The 21,952-nt window shown below is 41.1% G+C and overlaps 1 protein-coding gene across 2 annotated transcripts; it reads right to left on the bottom strand.

Annotated features, from left to right (window-relative positions):
- Nucleotides 1-7,750: 7,750 nt before the first annotated feature.
- Nucleotides 7,751-12,446, bottom strand: RAMAC (RNA guanine-7 methyltransferase activating subunit). Of its 2 annotated transcripts, XM_082842741.1 has the most exons (5): nucleotides 12,344-12,446; nucleotides 11,531-11,579; nucleotides 11,195-11,329; nucleotides 9,688-9,866; nucleotides 7,751-8,953 (listed from the first exon to the last, which is right to left on the bottom strand). In XM_082842741.1, the coding sequence occupies exons 4-5, from the start codon at nucleotides 9,855-9,857 to the stop codon at nucleotides 8,767-8,769; spliced, it is 357 nt and encodes a 118-aa protein (XP_082698867.1). In that variant the 5' UTR covers nucleotides 9,858-9,866; nucleotides 11,195-11,329; nucleotides 11,531-11,579; nucleotides 12,344-12,446; the 3' UTR covers nucleotides 7,751-8,766. The 2 variants fall into 2 exon arrangements, with proteins under 2 accessions (XP_082698867.1, XP_082698866.1); XM_082842740.1 differs by lacking the exon at nucleotides 11,195-11,329.
- Between the last annotated feature and the right edge of the window lie 9,506 nt (nucleotides 12,447-21,952).

The raw sequence follows: 21,952 nt of genomic DNA, 5'->3' as shown, positions 1-21,952 counted from the left end.
AGAAAGAGAAATGGATGCTGGATAAGAGTCAACAAATACCCGTCACAATCATCTATTTACTTCATTTAAAATGACCATTATTTTAACAGGGACTTTTTTGCCTAATCACTTCTTTTGAGAAACACACAGTATCTTTTTAAAAAGAACATCCTTACTTTGTCACCAAAAAACTGTTGGCAGAGGTAGGAACTAGTTCAGCAGCTGTGTCTGAGGACATGTTTCCCTTTCTTTCTTAGCAAATGAGGTTGCCTTTAGCAGTCTGATGCTCTCTTGACCCACACAGGGCTGTTCCCCATTAATAACAATCACAGCTAAGGCCTGGGCACCTTGAGCTGCTGTGGAAGTTTAGTTAATGCAGCTTTCTTTAGCTGGGCCCTATTCTTCCCCCAAGGATATTAAGACAGGCCCAGTGACCTAGGACAAGGACACAAAATCCCCAACCCCTATAACAGTTGTCTAATAACATGACTATAGCCCTGCCTACCCCTGTTAACTTTAAGTGAATACTTACACGGTCTACAAAGTGACCTGATTACACTGCCTTTCTCATCCTGTGCTGTCCTGAGGGTCCAGCCTTTCAGGCAGCCCATGAACAAGGTTTGAATGATACTTTTCCAACTCTGATGACTAGTGTCATGGTGATGTTCTAGCACTGCATCTGTAATCTATCATTCCCCACCTTAATACATAATTACTCCTGCAAACATGATTTAAGAATAATTTAATAACTTGGGTGCCTGCTACTTGCCAGACACTGCTTTGCCTACACTTGTGTTGACAGTTGGAGGCAGAAACAGGGAACTTGAACTCCTGATTCCTGTGAGCCATTCCTCACTTGTTTGACAGCTAGGTATGGAGAGAGAACCAGAGCATGTAGGTGGCACCTTTGCACTGTTTAAAATTCCGAACAGCTAAAAACTCACTTGAGGAGGCAGTTCTTTTCTGGGCTGCAGGCTACCAGCATCCCCCTGCTTACAGATTCTAGGGATTTGGTTAAGTAGTTCCTTAACTCTAGAGCAGAATATAAATTTTAGAACCCATCATGGCCTCCCACTTCAGATTTTCTTAATGCATGTGACTGGAGACTAAAAATTTTTAAAGCTAGATTTTCAATTTGTATCCAAGAGGTGGCACCATATTGCAGTAGCAGAAAACCACACATAGATTAAAGAAAGGAACGGACTCTTAATTCCTTTTGAAGTGAGCAGTACTATTAGGAAATCCCTTCTGTAGTGCCTGACTACCAATGTCACAATCTCTTATCCTTCTTGTCTAGTCTTCTCAGAGACATTCCTTAGACTTAGTCCCCTCATACCTTGAGTTTAGCATAGGCCAGAGTGTGGCATTAACCAGGGCCGGCTGAGTACTCAGGAGTCTCGGGTCAGTACTTTGGTGGAGCCAGCGAGGTCCTGAGTGCCTTAATTTTGCAAATTTCAGAAATCCCATTTAGTCGGTGTTTTTGAAAATGGAATTGGGCTGGAAAATTAACAAGGAATTAATTTCTAAAAGGATGCCAATTTATTAATTTGAGTGAAGAACGTACCTGCCAAATAGACTGTGTAGTGGGATCCTCAGCACCTTCTGTCCCTTTGGGAAATCTCATCCAGAAGCCAGTCATCATTTGAAGCTTGGAGAGCTTGGGGTCAGAGCCAGGGAACTTAGGGGCCAGGAGCAGGGAGCTATGACTATCTAGAGCTCCCATTTCTGCTGCAGGGACAGACATATTTATCTTACCAGCCCCTCTCCTGGGACTACACTGAACACTGATGCTTCATGGCACAGGAGCTCCCTTTTTCCAGGCTCCAGAAGACCACCTAACTCTGCTCACATAGGCTTTTTTCAGATAATCCTTATAATTCAACTAATACAAGTTTTCAGCATTTTATAATCCTATTCTAGCTGTGTGCCACAGGGTCCATCTAGTCCCCTTATTAGAGTTTGGCAGGGGTGAATCCCCAAACTTTGCAACACGAGGTACAGAGTCTGTGGGCATTTCTCCATGCAACTCATCTCATCCATGATGTGGTTTTACTATCACAGTGTCTCTGGAATTGTTTCAGAGTCTTAGGTTTCCCCAGAGATACGTGGGGGATTGGAGCGCTGTGGAGAATAAGGGAGCAAGTCAACAGAACTCCAAGCCTTTAGTCTGCTTCTAGAACTGTGCTGCCAATACACTTGCTGCTGGCCACATGTGGCTCCTGAGCACTTGAAATGTGGCTCATCAAATTTTAAAGTAAAAAAATAAAAGCATCGTAGAAATAAAGGCCCTGCTGGGAACAACACAACAGAGAAGAGGCTGAATATATGACATGGAGTTTAGAGAGCAGGCTAGAGAAAGGTGAGCAAAGACAGGAAAATGACAGACACAGAAGTCAGACAAAAGAAAACCAACACATGCATAACTGGAGAAGAGAACCAAAGAAATGGAACAGAAGAACAAAGATTTAAAGATATAATCGAGAAAATATTGGAGGACTTCCCCGGTGGTCCAGTGGTTAAGATGCCACACTTCCACTGCAGGGGGCATGGGTCCGATACCTGGTCAGGGAAGTTCCACGTGCAGCACATTGCGGGCCCCCCCCCAAAAAAAGAAAGAAAACATTGGAGAAATATAAGATAAACTTACATAATGAAAGGTGCAGTGTCCTAAGTGAAATACTGACAGTGATCATCAACAATGAAACACAACCTAGTAAAGTTCTCCTAAGTAAAACACCCTGTGGCCATCTAGACAAAACGTTGAAGTCATAGGGAGAGAGGAGACACATACATGAATACTTGTATGTTGCTGATGGGAATGTAAATTGCTACAATGCTTTAGAAAGTGGCAGCATTTATTAAAATGAAATAATACAGGTTTTTTTTAACCCAACAATTCTACTTTTGAGACTACCCCACAGAAGACATAAAATAAAAGCATTCAAAAGATATATGGACAAAAGCAATATAGCATTGTTAAGTAGGGGCAAAAAAGGAAACAACCTAAGTGTCTACCTATAGGAGAATGATCATATAATCAATGGTATATCCATGCTATACAATATCATGTTATTAAAATTAAGTCATTAATTTTTAATCTATAGCTAGTGACCTGGAGTGATGCCTATTATAATATGTTGTGTGAACAAAGAATAATATACACATATGTGTGTGGGTTTATATATATAACCTCACTTTAGTAGGAAAGGAAAAACATGCATATACCAAATTTATATATATATTTGTGTGGGCATGGTGAAAGAGACAGAAGCATTCACAACAGGCCCAAGTCACTGGCTGGATGCAGATTATTCATATTTGTCTAGTTTTATTTTACAGTATTATTTTGTATACACACAAAACATATAGTGAAGGAAACTTTAAAATGAGAAACACACACACACACACACACACACACACACACACACACACACACACACACACACACACACACACACACACACACACACACACACACACACACACACGTGAGAAAGCTCTGGCCTTTAGCAATTACAGCAGCTTTATTTACCTGATTCAAAGAGGCTGGTGATCCTTTAGGGAGTTGAAGGCACTGGCCGTGGAAAAAAACCATGAGATCATCATCACATCGTCCCCTGAAGCTGTCTCAGGAGAAGTCACTGAAACCCGGAGAAAATCTAACCGGTAATTAATACTTGGGGCTCTCTGTATCCCTTAGGGACAGGAATGAAAACAACTGAATTAGCCCATCAGCACATGGAGACTGGTGAAAGATCTGAGCTGCACTTTTTGCACCCAAGTCAGCCCAGAGGTACCCCACTCTACTTGGGGAGGCACAAACCTGACACTGAATGGGCACTGAGTATGTGCCCAGCCCAGTGATGTGTACTTTATGCAAATGCTTTCACTTAATCCTTCAAGGGGGCAGTCAAATCACATATTAGCAATTTTGATGAGGATGACTTGTCCTCGTTAACCTCCTCCCATGCCATCCTGTAAATCTTAAAATCCGAGGGGTATTATCCACAGCTCATCCCGTTTTCCAGTCTGACAGCACTGATAACAAGCTACTCAGATACAAACGTATCTCTGGCACATGCGGGCCTCAGCTGTGTCACACCAGCTTCAGTCACTTCCTCTTAAGCCCTGGCATATCCTAATACAGCAGCCCTACTGACTGAGACCCATGGAGCCAGCCTGGCCCTCTCTCCCCGCATCTCCACAGGTCATGGGATCTCTGCTCCCATCCCTATTTCTCCCAAAAGCTAGTCCCAGTAGAGGTCAGTCAGACCTCTAGAAAGGAGGAAATATTTGCTCTCAAGGCTACCTTAGAGTCCAATAGTATAATCTACTACTTGAATCTAGTTGTTGATTTGGCTCCAAAATAATCTGATGTAGCAGGACCCAGGAAAATATCCATTTAGATAGAATAGAATGTCACATCTGAATATATCTGAATTCTTAAGTATTAATCTAAAAATTAACATCATTAATTTCTACAAATGTCAAGAATATGTACTGCTGTTGGTCTTAATTCATTCTAAATTAAAAACTGGAGAATTTTAAAAGCTTACCTAAGCTTATAAATAGAGGAAACATTCTCTGAGTGACCTATATAATTAGGTTTTTCACACAGAATTAGCCAAAGCCTAATGTATTTCAAAGTTCCCATTTATATATATATATCAAATATGCTTCTTTGGTTAAAACACAAGACATTGAAAGACAAAGCCCAAACAAGCTTTTCAGTGAATAGTTTATATATAATACCTCAATTTGTCTAACATTACCAGAGTAAACGCTTTCACAAGTAACATTTCCAGCTAACTGAAGTTATCCAACAAGCCACCTCAAGCTGGGAATATTTATTTCCTACATTTCTTAACAAGAATAAAAATTCCCAGGCTTCCCTGGTGGTGCAGTGGTTAGGAATCCGCCTGCCAGTGCAGGGGACACGGGTTCGAGCCCTGGTCCGGGACGATCCCACGTGCCGCAGAGCAACTAAGCCCGTGCGCCACAACTACAGAGCCTGCGCTCTAGAAACTGCAAGCCACAAATACTGAGCCTGCACACCACAACTACTGAAGCCCGCGCGCCTAGAGTCCGTGCTCTGCAACAAGATAAGCCACTGCAACGAGAAGCCCGCGCACCACAAGGAAGAGTAGCCTCCGCTCACCACAACCAGGGAAAGCCCGTGCGCAGCAACAAAGACCCAACGCAGCCAAAAAAATAAATAAATTTAAAAAAGAATTATAGCCTTTAAAAAAAAAGAATAAAAATTCCCTTTCACTATAAAAAATAGTGCTAATTAAAAGAAGTCAAAGGCCCAGAGCATAGATTTCCATACACAGCCAAATCTGTTTAGGTTGAGTGAATCAAACAGAATACAAAGTCTAGGAAAATTTTTAAGGTGTTAAAAAACTGTGAAACAGGAATCTAGAAAAATGGTACAGATGAACCGGTTTGCAAGGCAGAAATAGAGACACGGATGTAGAGAACAAACGTATGGACACCAAGGCGGGGAAGCAGGGCCGGGGGCGGGGAGGAATGAATTGGGGAGATTGGGATCGACAATATATACACTAATATGTATAAAATAGATAACTAATGAGAACCTGCTGTATAAAAAATTAAATTAAAAAAAACTGAAACAAAGTGTAGTGCCTTCATTAGAGTTCAAAATCAGTGATATCAGTAATCTTCAGGGTATAAGATCATTTCTTTCCTTTTTGGTATTCTGAACTTAAAACTGACATTTCATTACCCTTAATACTGTCATAATGTTCTATATTTTCCTTTAGGAGAATAAAATACAAAGGGAAAATTACATCCTTGTCTGTTGAGCATTAGGAATGCTCAACAGGAATGCAGCTTTGGAAACCAAAACCATGCTGGAGATCTTACTGGCTGTCTTTTTCCTATATGGTTTCAAGAACCTAAAAACTATTCTTAGAGCAGTGACACAAGGTTACTACACTCTGGATAACCTCAAATCCTTCTAGCACTCAAGGAAAAAAAAAACAACAGTTCTCTATCTAAGTCTCTAGCATCTGTCTCAAATGGATATTAATTTGATGTGTTCCATAATGAATATTCAACATTCTCAAGTCAGTGCCAATTTCCAAACAGCAAATGCCAGTAATTTTGGCTCAACTTTTATATAAACTTTCTTTCTTCCATATTTGTTTTTTTCTTTCTTTTTTTGGCCACACCACAGGATCTTAGCCTCCCAGTCAGGGGTTGAACGCAGGCCATAGCAGTGAAAGTGCCGAGTCCTAATCACTTGGAACGCCAGGGAATTCCCCTCTTTCTTCCATATTTGAAGTGTTTGTTATTTTCTGAAGGATATAATGTCTTATTCTTTTGCTAATTCATATAATAATTCACATAAGGAAACAATCGCAAATCTTTAATTCTCAAGCTGCCTACCTCATTTTCTATCAGTTATTCTACATACTTTACATCAACACTATGCTTTACAATTTATCAAATCCTTCCCTGCCATTGATTAAACAAATGTTTATGCAGCACCAATTATGTACCACTGGGGTTTTAATGGTCACGAGCTTTAGTTTCTGTTCTCAAGCTCTCATATGTTTGGTCACTTATTTTTATGATAACCCTGTGAGAGTGACAAGGGAAGGTGTTGTCCCCATTTTTGCAGGTGAGCAAATAAGCTCAAAGTTTAAGTGATTTTCTCAAGGTGAGATATCTTGGAGCCAGGATTCCTTATGCTCAATCTATATGCTATTACAACAGACTACCTATTTGAGATTAATTCCATTTGACAGTTCTAATTCTTTCTTCTCCACTTTTAAATGATCCTTAAGTTGGTTTGATGTGCTTTTCTGTCTCTCCCACATGAAGCAGAAACCATGCCTTTATTTCTTCCTGGTTTTAAGCACACAGGGAGCAGTCTGATGACTGTTGCTTAAAAAAAACAAAAACCACCACCACATAGATTACTCATGCAGAATGCAGAAATAACTCATGTTAAAAGGAGGACTCTTCTCATATTTTCAAGTAGAGTTGATACTCAGACCATATGTACCCTACTGTTACAGTGTTAAAATATTTAAATACTGTTAGAAAATACTCTTCTCCTGAGCTTCCTGAGAGGCATCCCTCGCTCCAACCCTGTCCCTTGGATCCAGATATCTAATTAGTGTCAACAGCTGGCACAGCAGAGGGCCTCCAGGATCCTGCTCTAAAGTTGTGGTCAGCTATTGTCCCAACTGGTCAGTGGCTGTGCTTTATCAGTTGACAGATATTTTTAATAACCCATCTGCTTTCAGAGAAGATCTTGGGGTATAGTCAAGCCATTCTTAACTCTCTGGGCTAAATATTCTGTAGTATCAAGGCCTATCTTAATGTACCAGCACTGGCTTGTTGCCTATTGATGTAATTACAAGGGTACACGGAAAACCCTTATCTTATTGTTAAAATTGTATTTACATCTGAGTGTGAGTACTTGGTTTATCAAATCCTTTCTAATAAAATAGTTACCTGAAAGAATAGCTCTTCAGGAAGTGGGGGTGGAGGGGAGAGTTGGATCCAGAGCATGTAGAAGTAGTACCTGGAGATGTCAACCTCAACGGCCTAGAGTGGAGTGCTAAGAGAGAAGGCAGCAGAAGGCAGATTCAGGAAGTTGCCTTTTAATACCTTTGACCTATGATGAAACTTGTACTCTTTCTTAATATTATTCTTACACTAAATCTTTTTCAACAGATAGGAGAACAGAGTAATAAAAAATCAAAAAGCTCATCTCTAGTGAATGGGCTACCTGCCAAAATTTGAGAGAATACTTACAAGTATTTTATTTGAGTAAAACCATTATAATGGCCATTAAAATGATGTGAAATACAATGATCACTCTGAAAGGAAGTTACAGCATCACTGGATTTACAAAGGGGAAGCAGCAAAGGTGCACATTTGGAGGTGAACATAACATTGTAAAATCAACCCACATTAAATACCATAAAAGTAAATACAAAATGCAGCATTATTTACATATGATTGAAAAGGAAGGGAACATTGCAGGGTTAAACTTTTGTATAATGTGTGAATTCTGACCTGGTATGTTTAAGTTAGCAAGAAACCTTAGAGTTTGTATAAAATTACTGTGTGCCTTAATTCCACCTACCACTAGATCAAGATATTGAAACTGAGAATGATTCCTTCCTGATTTTACAGGTTTATTCTTGATATCCCTCTAAAAAGAGACCAAAACGATTGTGAAGATGATTCATACCTATAGAGTAATTAAAGTACCACAGTCACATAATAACAAAAGCCAAACAAAATATACTATAACTGTTTTCCTTTCTACTATGTACAATATATCACAAGTAAGCATAGTTGTGCATTTAGGAGTTGATTGTACTACTTCTGTAAAATATTAGGAATGAGCACATCCAAGTACAGGGATACTTCCTTACCTTACAAAGTAAAAGCAAGCATTTTCTATGTAAAATTTTTATTTCTGTGTAAAACAAAGAACTCCTGAAAGTCAAACAAGGAAAAAATTCACAACATTCAAAGCATTATTAAGTCATGAAATAAAGAAGAATCTGAGGTAGAAGTCAAGCAATATAATCCACAACCTTTTTAGGGGAGTATTTATTGATATTTCCAGCAGCCATCATATCTCTCCAGTAAGATCTAATTTTAAAAAAGTCTCAAGTTCCAAAACATCAATCTACTCTCTACAATCAGATGTAAAACTATGACCAACAGAAAATACAACATAAACTTTTATCATGTTAACAGAGTAAATGGTTTTACTAAAAGCTGCTGACATTTCTATCAGTAGTAGCCATAGGGAGGCCGTTGGTTGTAACCATAGTGTCCATATTGATGGGGGTAGTAAGGTTCTTGTCTGTGCTGCGGGTAATTGTTACCCCAGGATCGCCCATGCCACTGATTGGATCGATTGTCACTTGGCCACCCCCGTCTGCTATCCCTACCTCTAAACTGTCTGTTATCTTGCAACCTACAACAACAAAACAAAAAGATTTTTATACTTCCCTTAAAAAAAAAACAAAAAACACATGACAAATCTATCCTGGTGCATTTCATTTCTCAATCTAATACTCAGTATACAAAAGAGTAAAAAACATTTTTCTCTACAGAATGTTATAGCACTAGTTATTCAAAACTTTCCTAAGATTCAGATCCAGTATTATACTGGATATATTTAATACTTTGCAGAGAAGAGGTAGACTACAACACCAAACCCCAAATAATAGGATGGTTCTGAAACCTATTCAATTGTTCAAAAGCAGTATGGTAATATTCCTTTGATCTATTTTGAGGTATCAAATAGAAGTAATTTACATTGTATAAACTTCTTTCTAAAGTAAAACCAAAAACAGTATCTTCTTTATGGAATTTAATGCAAAAGTTTTGTAAAAGACTCTAGGTTTTTAAAGCATATTTGCAGAGAAAATAAAATATTAGTCCAGAGAAAGAATATTTTTTAAAAAACCATTATAACACACTCACACACAATTGCATAGCAAGGGAAAAAAAATACGGTGCTGACAAAATATTAAAAGCAAGTATTTACCAGGCACTTACTGTGTGCCAAGCAGTTACTAGGCACTCGGTATACCACACTGCACAAAAACACTGATTCCTGCCCTCACTGGCCTTGTGGGCTAGCAGATTCAAGCTATCCTCTCCCAGATCAGCCACTGGCATTTACTGTTCTGAAGTAATACATACCGATTGCCTCTATTTCTTTGGTTCCCACCAGCTCTGCTATTCCATTCCTCAACAATTGGAGGGGACTCAGGAGGGCGTTTCAGGTATTCCTGGTACTCTTTGTCATCTTCTGTGAATCTACTGGCAAACATCTCTTCAAAATTTGGAATAGCTTCAGAAGTGTCAGTCATTCTGAAATTCTGTACAGTTTTTAATATGTTTCTATTAGAATTTTTTTTTTAAGTAACACTATCTTCACCAGATAGTGGAAAAACAAGAAGTAAATACTTTTAGGCAGGGTATTCATAAAAGTCCTTGTGTACTTTTAAACCTAAGATAGACTAGATTCAATTCAGTACTTCTTGATTACTATAGTACAGGCATTGTGCTAACTAGGAGCCTGGGATACAAAGATGAACGATGTATCATGATTGTTGTTATATATCATCATCAATATATCATCAGTGTTGAATCGTAAGGTAATAGGAAGAACCAAGAAGAGAAAATTAATTGGATTTAGCCATTAGGAGATGATTAGAGTATCAGAGATTAAAACAGGACTACAATTAATTAAGAAATAACTGGAAGGTAAGGAAGTAGAAATCTACACTGATTAAAGACCAAGCTTTCAAGAGGCTTGGCTGGAAACAGAGACAAAACACAAAGGGCAGTAGCTAAGGGGTTACTGGAAGGTTACCTCTTTTTTCCCCAGGCTACAACACCTGAAGTTGTTTGTAGGAAAATAAAAGAGCCAATAAAGAGAAAGACTGTAAATACAGTAAAGACATGAAAACAGAAAGGCAAATAAAAAGGCCTTTAAACACACAGCTACTAAGGTCTAGGGTAACTACTTTATAATGGTATTCAATATATTCTTATTCCAGGTTCTGTGACATATGAAAAAAACTACTATAAAATATTATCTAATGGCTATGAAAACTGAAATCTGTATCAGCTGGGTTTTCCAGGGCAATTATGGATTCACTTTTGAAGCAGTATTTCTTCACCCAAATTTTCAGAGAGCCCTCTACCTCTGAGAAAAGATTTGACTTAGGCTGCAGCAGCAATCCTTGAGAAACCAGGGGAGAGGGAGTTCACTTCTTTTCATCTTCACCCAAGACCTGGAAGGCAGCCCTAGCAGTATTTTGAAGGTAGCCCCCAATTTCCAGTCCTTCCTTGATGTAGTCCCATCCCCTACCTTTCCTCACCTAAACCCCATCTTTCTGTGCTTTGCCTCAAGACCACTAAAATCTGTTCTGTGATTTGGGGCATATGTGACATCATGCTAAAACTTTAAAACCAAATCTCCCTTATCTGATGTCCTAAAATTATTCTTCTTCCTGTATTACTTCAGTTTATAATAAAAAGTTTTTGTCAAAGAGATGTGATACTGGAAGACAGCTTTTTCATTAGTTTTTCTTTCCTCCAAATCCCTCAAAACATATGCAAATATTTATAATACTACCCTTGTGCCAACAAAATTAAAGATTATTATTTGGATGCAAGAAACACTATCTACATGTCTTACCTTCCAGGCCTCTGCTCTCTTACAGTATGTCTTATTAAATACCAATGTGTCTGGGATTGGCAAACAGATGTCAAATTCTCAAATCCAGGGTATGGTTTAAAATAAATTCAGCAAATTAAAGGCATGCCTTGATTCCTATAGGAATCACAGAAATCACCAGAAAGATGACCCATACCTAACCAGAGGGGCGGTAAAAATCATAAGCCAAGGCAAATGTGCTATTCTAACGTTCTTCCAGGATCCCCCTCCCACAAACAAACAAATGTGTATCATCTTTATAATTACGGGTGAGAATGAAATTTAAATAGAATTTTAACTGATCCAAGCTTTACTTACCCCAGGGATTTGAGGCAGCTGTACCGTTTAATGTTTAGATTGTTTAGATCTATGGGAAGAAAAACAAAACAAAACAAAACAAAACTTGACTCCCTTGAAAGAAACCCTCAAAAGGTGTGTGTCGTGGGGACAGGAACCATAAAGGTTAATGAAGTGGTAGGATTAAAAGTACTCTAAAGACTTGCAACGTTAATTTCAAAGAGGGAATTGGAGCTTAAAGTGCCACCGAAGAGCTAGAAGATGCTACTCAAAACCAATGAACTAGTTCGAGCATGAATAACAACTTCACAAAGTATGTTCTTTTCTGTTGGAAAACACAGGGTACAGCCTTTCAGATATGTACTCGAAGACTACTAGTTTTTTGACCCTAAATAAAACCACACAGAACTTTCGCTGCAGGCCACTAACCTTGTAAATGACTACCCAGAATGGGGTTTCGCTGCCCTGGGAGATGAACCCAGAGAACTAACCGACGAAGACACGGACTGAGAACCACGGCTTTTTTCAGTCCTCTCTCACAGCACACCAGCGCCTGTCTATCGAGGCTTTGACTGATGCGCTCCTTCTGAAGCACCTCGGTCCCAGATGCGAGGGAAACTGGAGGCCGCGAGGAGTAAGCGGCTTCCGGTCTTGCCAAAGGGTCTAGTCTCGTAACGGCAGAGCCAGAGGACACCTCGCCGGCCACTCAGCTCTGCCCGCCCGGTTCCCTCCTCCCCGCGGCCCCGAATGAGCGACACCCCCCACCCCACGCCCAGGGCTGTATCTCTCCCGCTCGGGCCGGACTCCGCCGGCCGGACGCTCACGGAAACCTACCTCCGAGCCAGAACACCGTCACAGGACCTCCGGACCGCTTCAGCTCTCCAAGGTAACAGATCCACTTTGGCCAGACTCCGACCACGGTCTGACTTCCGCTTCCGGCGCGCTAAGGCCGAGGCGGGCCTGTGAAGTCTCGCGGTATCTTCGGCGAACCGTGTGGATTTTTCCCAATTCTTCCAACGCTGGTGGCTCGCCTGGAGCTTACGAGGGTGGTGGGTTGGCGGGATAAAGGTGATGCTGCCCACCGTGCGCTTTCAGTCTGCCTGGTGGCTGTACAGGAAGAGACGCGTCGCTATATATTGAGCCTCCTTGACTGGGAGCCGGTGACGGGTAGGGACGGAAGTTTTGGAACTTCTGTGCCGAGCGGGGAGGGAAAGGCTACTTCCGGCCGCCTGTGCCGGGAGTCTTTGTGAGGAGTGCGAGGCGAGGGCAGGCGGTGGAAAGTAGACTCGAGTGGATTCCTTCAGTGGCGCTACACCTTTCACTTCTGTCCAGGCAAGCTTCGGTAGTAAGATTTCTGTAGTCTGTTTTGTACGTGTTTTTGCCGAAACACAGCCCCGCTCTGCTCCAGCCTAAGTCGTCAGTATCTAGCTACCTCCAGGAGTCTTGGTCATTTCTTCTGGGATGTTCAGTAGGTGTTATAAACGCTGCATATTCCCAAATATATCTTGGCCTCCTCCCTCCCAAATTGCTTTCCAGATTGGGTACCCCTTTTGGTTAATACTCTCATGAGTTTCCAGCTTGGAAACATCGATGTCTACATTTGATGCCATTTCTTTCTTTCCCTTGCTCCCGTCAGTTGCTAAGTTCTGTCGATTCTACCCTACATTAATTCTGGCATCCATTCACTCTCCGTATCCACTGCCTCCACCTAGCCAAAGTTGTCATTATCACCCCCTGGACAGTGGGAATGTGATACCTTTCTCATTGATGCCCTTCCTCTAGCGTCACTCTCCTACCTGCCCATCTTACACATCAATGCTGTAGGCTTACTCATCTTTAAGATGATAGAAAATCTTCATCGGCTCCCTGTTGTAGATTAAAGGCCAAATTTTTTAACTTTGGATTCAAAACTATTTTCTGCTGTCCCTCTTTCATTCTCCGTTTGTCCATATCAAACCAGACCATGTGAAGCGCCTCACTGATGAACTACCCATTACCTTTCTGTAGAGGCTCATGTCTCTTTCTGCTTGGAATACTCTTCCCTCCCCATCGTCTCGGGATGTTGAAATTCTATCCATTAAAGCTGAATGAAGTAACATTTCCATCTAGAAATAAGTTTTCCTTCCACTGAACGTCCATTATGCTTTCTGAGCCGTTTTTCATCTATTCATTCAGTTATTACCACTTTCTAAGTTAGAACTAAATTATTTATGTGGAAGTCTTTTCCCCCTACTAGACTACATTCATTCTACATTCATTTCTGCATCCTGGAGTGAGTAACATTGTACTTTGTATAAAGTAAGCACTCAGTAAACGTTTGTGGAGTGAATGATGAACTATGAATATTCCAAGCCACGTTTTAGAGACATTAACCTAGCTAAAGTGTATAGGATAGTATGGATGGGAAGATATGATAATCTTGGTGTTGGGTAGTAAAGGTGAGAGCAGAAAGACCAGCGTTACAGTAATTGAGTGGTATAGTAACCAAGTGGATGATGGGAGACAAGGATCAGGAGGAATCAGGAAAGACTCCTGTTCAAGTCTGGAAAATTGCAACTGAGAAGGGATATCTATAGCATGAGTTGGTTTTAAAGCAAAAATGAGCTCAGAGCTCAAAAAAGATTTGTAGAATTTGAGATAGTAGGAAAATATTCAAAAGAAAAATTTTAGGCGGTGGTTAGAAATACAGGACTAAAGCTGATGAAAGACAAATGTGTGAGTCATCCATGAAGAAACAACAGTTGAAATCATCAGTGTATATGATCTTTCCAAAGGACAAAGTATTTATAGAGAACAGAAGGCCAAGACCTGTGCCTCAGGAAATACCCATATTTAGGAAGGAGGAATAAGAAATGTAAACTTTGGGGCTTCCCTGGTGATGCAGTGGTTGAGAATCCACCTGCCGATGCAGGGGACATGGGTTCGTGCCCCGGTCTGGGAGGATCCCACACGCCGTGGAGCAGCTGGGCCCGTGAGCCATGGCCACTGAGCCTGCGTGTCCGGAGCCTGTGCTCTGCAACGAGAGAGGCCACAACAGTGAGAGGCCTGTGTACCGCAAAAAAAAAAAAAAAAAAAAAAAAAAAGAAAGAAATGTAAACTTGAAGAGGAAATTGGAATAAATATGTGTATCAATGTAACAGTTGAAAAACTCAGGCAAATGCTTGCCTACTTGGTATCAGCAGTCAGGGAGGATTTTGGTGAAAAGCGTTCTTGAGGCCAGCTTGCTGGTTTCCTTGTGACTTTATTATGGTGTTATTTCTGGGTAATGAAGACTTACATAGAAAAGAGTATATTTCTTTTCTTTAAATTCTAAAGTGGCACTTAGGAGCTCCTAGGCTTCAGAGAGTCTCTGTGAAAAAAGTTTAGGTTATTCTAGCCAATTTTGAAATGAAACGATTTATGCCCACAATGTTTTCTCATATTCTGATATCTTACCAGTTATTATATTTCACTTTCTGGCATCACTAAGAAGCCTTTAAGCACCAAAACTTGTTCATTGGAACCGCTTTTGATAGAAATATACATAAAAGGTAGTACTTACTTCCCTACCATAACCGGAGTAAATGGGCCGTAATTTAATCTTTGCTTGGCAACTAAAGATAATTGTTATAGCATCAATTATTATATTCTGCTGGATAGTAATGTCTTTGGGCCTGTTGATACATATGGAAAAGATTGCCTTTTATTAGTTGACTTTGCTGTCTCTGTTATTACTGTTGTATCTCAGTGTTTTATCTTCTTGCAGCTTTATAAATTGACCTAATTTTACCCATCATTTAAAGCCTAACTTTGACCCAGTTTGATCTAGAGGCAAACATACTAGCAGAAATCCCTGGGGAATTGTGGCATTAAAAGAGAGTTCAGAGGCTGTGAGTGAATTTAGACAGTGGCCATTTTAAAAATGATGAAACTGAGGCCAAAGAGGTTATATAATTTACTCAAATGCACAGCCAGTAAGTGGCAGAGCAGGATTTGGACCAAGTCTGTGATACTTCAGAAGGCCTTGCTTTTTCTTCAGTGAATCACTGTTTTCTCCTTTTCATTCCCTACTCCACAAATCTTGAGCCACATTAAACCACATTGCTGTTGCTACGCAACCCACACTCTTCCACTCCATGGTTGATATGCAGCCCCAGAAAGCAGGAACTCCTGCAGCCTCCCCACCAAAAAGTGAACTCTACACGGTACCTGTTTCCACACATTGCTTACCTTAAAAAAAATCTCTTGAAGGTGTATCTCATAGGCAGAACCCAAGTCAAATGACTTGTCCCTAGCTAAAAGGAAAGCTGGGCAAGTGAACTTCTAATATCCTCCTTGGAGAGGTAGTACTCATAAGGTAGTAAATTGTCTGAACAGAAGAAGGCTATTCGAAAGATGCTTGGGCAGCCGGGAAAGGTGACAGTTATCCACTGTACTCTAGTTTACCACTCATCACACTTTGCCTTGTATTATGGTTCATTACATACATAAAATCACAGTATTGAAGCATTGAATGGGATTATCTGGTTGAATACTTTTTTTTTCTTAACAAATTCCCCAAGAGATTATAAAGACTTCTCCAAGACACTTTTCCAAGGTCACAAAATTGATTAGTGGCAGAGCTAGAACTATAACCTTCAGGCATTCTTCATTTATTTTGAATTAAATTAATTCATTAATTTTTTTTTTTTTTTTTTTTTGCGGTACACGGGCCTCTCACTGTTGGGGCCTCTCCCGTTGCGGAGCAACAGGCTCCAGACGCGCAGGCTCAGCGGCCATGGCTCACGGGCACAGCCGCTCCAAGGCATGTGGGATCTTCCCGGACCGGGGCACGAACCCGTGTCCCCTGCATCAGCAGGCGGACTCTTAACCCCTGCGCCACCAGGGAAGCCCAATTCATTAATTTTTTGAATATCTTTTAGATGCCAGGTACTGTTCTAGGCCATGAAAACATCAATGAATAAGAATAAAAGCCCTGCTCTCACGGAGCTTATATTCTAGTGGAGGAGATAGACAATTAAAAAAAGTGAATATGTATGTGCTATGAAGAGTAATTAAGCAGAGTAAGAGCACAGAGGGTAACAGGCTGCTGCTTTGGAAAGCATGGTCAGGGCATGTGTGCATCATAGTTTTCATCTCAGCCCATTTCCTTATATGGTGGAGTCCCTCACTCTTCCGTCCTGTCAGGAATGTAAAAATTGAACACTTTGTTTATCTTTAACATCCATACCCTTCATAAGGGAGTAAAAGAATATCTCTCTTGGGCTTCCCTGGTGACACAGTGGTTGGGAGTCCGCCTGCTGATGCAGGAGACACGGGTTCGTGCCCCAGTCCAGGAAGATCCCACATGCTGCGGAGAAGCTGGGCCCGTGAGCCATGGCTGCTGAGCCTGCGCGTCTGGAGCCTGTTGCTTCGCAACGGGAGAGGCCACAACAGTGAGAGGCCCGTGTACCGCAAAAAAAAAAAAAAAGAATATCTCTCTCATTTCTGGGACAAGGCAGATTTGCTGAGTTTATAGTTTCCTAGACTGTGCCCAGTGACACAATTGAACTTCTGTGCCTATAGCTTGAGTTGGAATTACAGACTCCCAAATGTTGTTTTGTCTTTATATTGTGTTATTCAAACCATCTCCCCCTTTTCACCCCACCCATCCCACTCTATTCACAAGCACACCATCTTTCACAAGCAAAGCTCATGAACTCAATAAATAAGTTCCTAAATGAGAATTGAAAAGTGACAACCTTCCACTCACTTTTTCTGATCTGGGCAAATCTCAGCAGGTTTCCCTGCCCTGATTTTATCTTCTGCAAAATGGGAATGATAATTCGTGCTACTTCTCTGCTTCATAAGGTTATTGTAAGAATTAATTATTGCATATATAAAACACTTTAGGCTCAAGTGAAGAAAGATGCTATGTAAATTCTAACAATAATTAGAGTTGTTATATGTTACATAAATGTTTAATCTCCAAGAAGAAAAAATTTCAAGTTATATGAGGCATTGGTTTAGATTCACATCTGTACGCTTGTGGCTTTAATTACATGAAATTGTTTTGATCAGAGATTACAAAACCTTAATCTAGTCCTCCACCTCAGTGTCATCCTCCCACATAAGGAGTCTTCGTGTAGGGGCCTTTTTTCAGGAGACCGCAGAAAGCAAGCCAGTGCTCGTTGCAAGTTTACTACCTGAGTATTTCTGTTTACCGTAGAAGCCAGTTGAAATTGTTAAAGAAATCACAGAAGAAGGAAAGATAAGCAATCTTGGGGATGAAAAAACTATGAATTGGTCTTAATAGGTTGGACTAAAGTCTTTTCCAATTCTAAAATGTGTGATTGTGATATGAAGGTGTTTTCTCACCTTTTTCCTAATGTTATATAAATAAGAGCACAAACTATGTATTCTAAGTGGACTTAATTTGGACTCTAGTTGCAAAATATCTGCCTATTTCTATTCCATTTGACAGGCCCATCAAGGGCTAAATGCTGGCTCTAATCTTTATTATCCTTCCTTTGCTTTTTTGGTGACTGTTTTCTCTGTATGCTCCGTTGGCTCCCTCTAGTCATCTACTTTAGTGTCTTGGTCCTATCCACCTCTTCCTCAAATATGTGTGTTACCCGCAGAAGGGACCTTGGAAATGTGTGGAGAGGCCAAGAGACTTGTCCAGAGATTACTCTCAACCACTCCTTCCCCCATAACACCATACTGTCTCCTCCAGGGGCTTTTCCAGAATACTTTTCAGTGAAGTAATAACCACAGTTTGAGTGTTAGACGCATTTCCTAAGCACTGGAAAGTGGCATGAGTAAGTCAGGATCCCTGTCCGAGGGTGAACTTCTGCTCTCTTACCCATTTTAAGAGGGTGAGTCTTCCCCCAGGCCCCAATCCTGGGTTTTGGCAGGCTTACTGTCCTTGGTGACAGGTAGCTTATTCTGCCCTTTTGGAAGCTGGCGTTGCCTAGTAATCTTTCAAAAGAAAGGTACAAAAAGCCCCATTTTAAAACAGATGTTCAAGTGATGCAGGTATCTTCAAAACAAATGAGTAAAATCTAGAGAGTAGAAAGAGCACCAGGCAAGGAGTCAAGAAACCTGAATTAAAATCTTACTCCCTGTGGGTTATCATGCAGGTCACCACCTCTCTGGGCCTTAGTTTTCTCACTTTCTTATTTTGCAGATGAAATTGGAGCGTCAGCATCGGCTCCCTTGATTTCCCAATCTCACACCTACAGTGTGACCTCTTTCTGCCCCCTTGACCTCTTGTCTTCCAGTCTCTTGCCTCTGTGTCTCTGGTCAGTGCACCCTCTGCTCTTCTGGACATCGCCCCTGCAGTTATTCCTTCTCTCTTCTCTGTTTTCAACTCTCCCTCTTTAATGGCTTCTCCCACACCCACACCCACCGCACTGTGTAAACTTGCTCAAGTTTCTCCAGTCTCAAAACAAAACTGATACCCTGCCCTCAATCCTGTGTCCACCTCTGAATATCTCAGATCTCCTTTCCCCTCATGGGGAGTGTCTTACAAAGAGTGCCCACAGCTGCAGCATTCTACCTCCCCCTCCTTTCTATTCACCGCAGTCAGGTTTCTGCGCACAGACACGCCACTGAAACCACTCTGACAAAGTTCCCTAGGACAGGGTTGACCTAGGGCAAAATTCAACTACTGCCCCGTCTAAAATCTTCAGTTTATTTAGTATCTGTGCAGCATTTGACACTTTTATCTCCTCCCTCCCTTAAACCTTCTTCTCACTTTGTTTCCAAATTTCTCATGATTCTTTTCTGCCCTGGATTGCTGTTTGTTCTCTATCTCCCTGGCTGACTTTTCATTCCCCTGCTCATGACCCTGTCCCTACTCTCCTTGTGTTGCCTATGCAGACTCAGTCTTTTTATGGCTTCAGCTTCCTGCTCTGTGCTGATGACTCAACAATGGATACCTCTAGCCATCCATCATATCTGAGCTCCTGCATGCTAGATATTTGTATCTAGATGTCCAACAGGCATCTCCAGCACATATCTAAATGTGAGTTCATCTTTCTTCCTGAACCTGTCCATCTGCCTCTATCTCTGTTTTTGGAGAATGATTCTTCCCAGTTACCCACATGGGAAACCTGGCAGTCATGCTGGACTCCTCCCTCTCTCTCATCCTACCCACCCAGTCCCTCCCTAAGTCCTGTGGACTTCAGCTCCTGACCGTCTCTTCTGTTTGTTCACTCTTCCTTTCTTCCACCACTGTCTTAGTTCTGACCCTCATCACTTCTCATACAGACCATGGTGATAGCCTCTAACTGGTCCCTGTATGCAGCTCTGCTCCCCTCTAGACCCTTCTCCACCCCGTTAGTAGAGTGCTCCATTACTATCCTGAAATGTACAGAAAAGAACTGATGATAATAATGTAGCCGATTCTTGTGTATCTACCAACCAACCCAGAGAAGGCTCTTTCTAAAACACAAACTGATTCCATTTATTCCTTAATCTGTCCACTTTTCAGTGGTTCCTAGGATGCACTCTAAGCTCCTTGGCATGGAATACAGCCTGTTAAGATTTAGTTCTGTACTATCTGTTCAACCGCATCTCCTGCCACTCCCCCTCAGTGAACTAAATGCACACCCATATCAAACTGTTTACTTAAAGTTTCTGGAATACTTCATGCTGTGTTGTACACATGTTGTTCCTTCTGTTTGAAGTGCCCTCCCCACTCTGGTAAACCTTAGACTATTACATCATCTTCAGGTGGTCGTCCACATACACCCCCCACCTCTAAGTGGAACTCATTATTTCTTCCTTTATATCTTTAACATATGTAATCAATACATTTATCACAATGTATTGTCATTGGTTTACATGCACTTAAATTATAAACTCCTTGAGAGTAAGGCTGTATCTTTCACGTCTTTAGCAATTAGCATAGAGTCTGGCAACGCGATACGTAATTGGTGTTCAGTAAATGTGTATTGATCTGGCCCCTGCCTTCTTCTCCAGTTCTATGTTTGACTAATCTTTTCCCACTTCCTCCCCTCTCAGTACACACTCTACCTAGATAAAGACTCAGCTTACCTCCTGTGCATAGCACGTGTTCCCCGGACACCCCTTTATCATGGCACCTGCATCACTTTATTGAGTCTATCTGTTTTCATGTCCATCTTCCCTACTAGAGTATAAGTGCCAGGAGTCTGCCCCGCCAACACCTAGCACTGGGACTGTCACACACGAGGCAGTGGAGAAGCGTTGTGAACATATGAATGAAGGAGTTAGACTCGCTGATTTTTAAGTTCTCCTTCAACTCCAAACCTATATGATTTGAGGTTCCAAAAACTGTGACATAATCTCAGAGCTTTCTCCCAGCAGATGGTCAGAACAGTTGAAACACCAATTCAAACAGTTGGCAAATATAAAGGTAAACATTTAAGAAAGTGAGCCAGAATGAAGGTGAATCCTCCAAAAGGAGCAAGAACATTGGCAAAACAGTGCATCCATGTAGCCACAGACACCCTCTTTGCATCTGATGGTGGGTTCCATATGGTCCCCTCAAGGCATATGACACATATGCCTTGAGAGCTTCTCAGGAGGGTGGTTGACACCTCCCTATGACTAAACCCCCACTACTAGAAAGGAGCTGAAGGCACATTATTTCTCTGCAGCAAAAATTATTTTTTTTCTTCAGCATGTTATTTTAATTTGCTCATTTTTGTAAACTAAACACCAAGTTTAGTCATTTATTTACTGTTTTGTTTCTGTTCAGATAGAATTCTAGGAAAAAACCCTAATCTAAAGACTCTTAGGATTTGTGACTTATTTTTTCACTCCACAAGCATTTATCAATATCCAATATATTTCTAGGTTCAGTGTTGGGGGGAGTGGAGAGATTTCAAAAAATGCGGAACACAAATCTTAAGATCTAATTGAAGAGTCAAGCAGAAGATAGTTATGATGAAGCATATGCATAATATAAAACTGTGCATGGTAACCTAATGGAGTGCAGGAAAAAGTAATTCAGACTGGATACCTAAGTACAGAGAGGCTTCAGAGTGAGGAAAATATCAGCGCAAAGTGAAATTAACCAGGAGAAATTTACTGAAGGAGGTGAATCTCCAATAACACATATCCACACACAAAATATATGGATCGCCAGCAGTAGGACCTGTGCCGTAATCTGGATTTTGCGGTATAGAGGATGGAGACTGGCCATTCTTCTGTTGCATGCTCTTCAGAGAAAGACTCGGAAGATGCTGCATTTCCCTTCAGGCCACCTCGCAGGGCTCTTTACTACACCTCTCTCCCAAGTCCCCTCAGGGACCCCCTGTGTAATATCTTCCCTGTCATATTTGGACTATGAGTTGAGATCCCAGCTCACTTGGGGAAATGCATGTCTCTCTTCGGGTTCCTGCATATTCCAGTTAGACACTGTTGAGGATTGACTCTCTTTTCCCCATGGCAGGTAGGAGTCAGGCCCCCTCCCACAGGTTGTTGAGATCTCTA

The sequence above is a fragment of the Leucopleurus acutus genome, assembly GCF_964270905.1.
Source record: "Leucopleurus acutus genome assembly, chromosome: 1".
NCBI lineage: Eukaryota > Metazoa > Chordata > Mammalia > Artiodactyla > Delphinidae > Leucopleurus > Leucopleurus acutus.
The sequence above is the reverse complement of the archived record's forward strand: the minus strand, read 5'-3'. Positions and strand labels throughout refer to the sequence as shown.

Coding starts and splice junctions, on each gene's coding strand:
- RAMAC (XM_082842741.1), bottom strand. CDS start 9,857: ATGACTGACACTTCTGAAGCTATTCCAAATTTTGAAGAGATGTTTGCC. Junction 8,954..9,687: donor CAAAGAAATAGAGGCAATCG/GTATGTATTACT, acceptor TTGTTGTTGTAG/GTTGCAAGATAACAGACAGT.